At 58.5% G+C, this 2,847-nt stretch overlaps 1 protein-coding gene across 1 annotated transcript; it reads left to right on the top strand.

Annotated features, from left to right (window-relative positions):
• The first annotated feature begins 749 nt into the window (after nt 1-749).
• On the top strand, nt 750-2,414 carry LOC119102910 (alkaline phosphatase-like). The gene has a single exon (XM_037226360.1). It carries the CDS (start codon nt 750-752, stop codon nt 2,412-2,414), a length of 1,665 nt encoding a protein of 554 aa, XP_037082255.1.
• Nucleotides 2,415-2,847: the final 433 nt, after the last annotated feature.

The raw sequence follows: 2,847 nt of genomic DNA, 5'->3' as shown, positions 1-2,847 counted from the left end.
CGACGCCGTCAACGAGGCGTCCTCGCCCAAGTCGATTCTCCGCTACGGAGTGGAGGCCGGTAAGTGGGTCGGTCTGGTGTCCGCCGCCCGTATCACGCACGCCTCTCCCGCTGCCACCTTCGGTCACACCGCCTACCGTACCTGGGAGTCGGTTGCCGACTTTGCCGCCATGGAGTGGATGACCGGTCCCAGGCCTGTCCTGCGCAGATTTTCTTTGGATTGGGTAAGCCCATGGATATTCAAACAGAATACCAAACAATTTCGGTTGGGCATCGATTTGCAGAAATCACGCATGCCAGAACGAGTATGGGTAATAATATAGCGAAATGTCAGGTAGATACTCGGAGAAGTGCTTCATTATATCACTACCTCCACAGCTTTTGTTGACGGAAAGGGCTCCATTCACTACAAACTTATAACTTAGCTAGAAAACTGAAACAGACTACAGCAAACAAACACCCAGCAGCACCAGCATGTGAGACAGGTAGTCGCGGTTATACGGACACCCAGTACCGCAGGATGGCGACAGATTACGGCAAAATCAGGTGCACCACAACTCTGCCAAGTGTTCAGTGTCTTTCCATACCAACCACCATGGCCTATTGAGCCATCACGGAATTATGTGCTATCGATCCGATCATACAGGTGCCCACAATTATGGCCAACTCGTATAAAACGGACTGCGGTCTGAGTGGGGATACAATCTCACTGAGCACAGTGAGACCGTGTCACCTAACATCGGAGACGCCATGAAGCTGTTTGTGGCCGCCTGTCTGATGGCGCTGGCCGTGGCCGTGCCGCTCGACTCCCGCGTCGAGGACCAGGATGAGCTGGAGATGCACGAGATGTGGGCGCCCACATACCAGGAGGTGCAGGAGAAGGCCGGCCTGGGTGCGAGCCGCGCCACCACGCTCTCCCGCTCCGGACAGGTGCTGGACCAGATGTTCTGGAAGGACATCGCCCAGGACATCCTGCGGACCAAGCTTGCCGACCCCGTGTACGACCACCAGGCCCGGAACGCCGTGCTCTTCATCGGCGACGGCATGTCCATCCCCACGCTGGCCGCTGCCAGGAAGCGCAAGGGTCTGCAGCATGGCGCCGACGTGCCCGAGCACACCATGCTCTCCTGGGAGACCTTCCCCTATCTGGGCCTGTCCAAGACCTACAACTGTGATCGCTGGACGGCTGACTCCGCCTCGACCGCCACCGCCTACCTGACCGGTGCCAAGGGCAACTTCCTCACGGTCGGTGTCGACTGCTCCGTTCTCATCTGGAACTGCGACGCCGTCAACGAGGCGTCCTCGCCCAAGTCGATCCTCCGCTATGGAGTGGAGGCCGGTAAGTGGGTCGGCCTGGTGTCCACCGCCCGTATCACGCACGCCTCTCCCGCTGCCACCTTCGGCCACACGGCCTACCGCACCTGGGAGTCGGACGCCGACTTCGCCGCCATGGAGTGGATGACCGGTCCCGTCAAGGACTCGTGCAAGAACGTCATGAAGGACCTGTCCACCCAGTTCGTCGAGCGTGAGGGCATTGACATCAACGTTGCCTTCGGCGGCGGCTGGGGCAAGTTCACGCCCAAGGAGGTGGAGGGCGGCGCCCGCCTGGATGGCCGCGACCTGATCCAGGAGTGGAAGGATAAGCAGGAGTCTCTGGGACGCAGCCACGCCTACATCAGCACCAAGGCCGAGCTGAACAGCTTCGATGCCGCCTCTGCCGACTACGTGCTGGGTCTGTTCAGCCGCAGCCACATGCAGTACCGCGCCTTCCAGACCGCCGATGATGTCAACCTGACCGAGATGGTGAAGAAGGCCCTGGAGATCCTGAGGCGTGGACCCAACGGTTTTGTGATGTTCGTGGAGGGCGCCAAGATCGATCACGGCCACCACTACGGCAACGCCTACACGGCTATCGATGAGACCGTCGAGTTGGAGGAGGTCGTCCAGTACGTCATGGACAACACCGACGAGACAGACACCCTGATCGTGGTCTCCTCCGACCACTCCCACACTTTCAGCATCAACGGCTACCCTGAGCGCGGCCTGGACATGTTCGGCCCTGCCTCGTTCCTGGCCGGCGGCATGCAGAAGGGTGGCCCGCCGCCCAAGCTGCCCTACCCCATCATGCAGTACGCCAACGGCCCGGGTGGCTCCGAGGACTGGTCCGAGTTCGAGGCCAAGCGTGCTCGCCTCGCCGACATGTCGCCGGAGGCCGAGTGGCGCGACCCGCACTACAAGCAGGTGGCCGGCATCTACCTGCCGAAGGAGACGCACGGCGGTGAGGACGTCGGCATCTTCGCGCGCGGCCCCGGCGCCCACCTGCTGCGCGGCAGCCTCGAGGAGAACGTCATCCACCACGTTATCAACTACGCCCTCTGCCAGGGCGACTACGCCACCATCTGCGACAAGAAGTAAGCCAATGGTTTGAATAGAACATCACGGCCAGATACCAACATAATTATGCTATGTTGTATGGTGTTTAGCGGCATTGTATTCTTCAAACTCAGCACTGTTTTAACCTTGATAGGTAATGATATTATCGGAAGGGGCAAGCACTTCTCGTTTCATGTCGGCATGAGCTTGTCATGTTTCGTAAATATGCAGCAAATACATGCGATGTATCAGGACTGAATGTTATCGTACTCTTGCCACTACAAGTCACACTGGCCACTTGTTTTTGTTTAATGGTGCTTAGACAGAATCGACTGCAGTGGCTATTTTTAGCTCAGCATACTGACCGCTGATCCAGTGCCGACCTGGGTCAGCGGTTAGGCGGAAGGTCTTCGGCAACGGCGGCACGGACTTGGCTTCAGTCATTACTTCAAAAAGAATGCATCTTAACTGCAAC

Source organism: Pollicipes pollicipes, unplaced genomic scaffold, assembly GCF_011947565.3.
Source record: "Pollicipes pollicipes isolate AB1234 unplaced genomic scaffold, Ppol_2.1 Scaffold_5724;HRSCAF=6776_pilon_pilon_pilon, whole genome shotgun sequence".
Taxonomy (NCBI): domain Eukaryota; kingdom Metazoa; phylum Arthropoda; class Thecostraca; order Pollicipedomorpha; family Pollicipedidae; genus Pollicipes; species Pollicipes pollicipes.
This window is presented reverse-complemented; position numbering and strand designations above follow the sequence as displayed.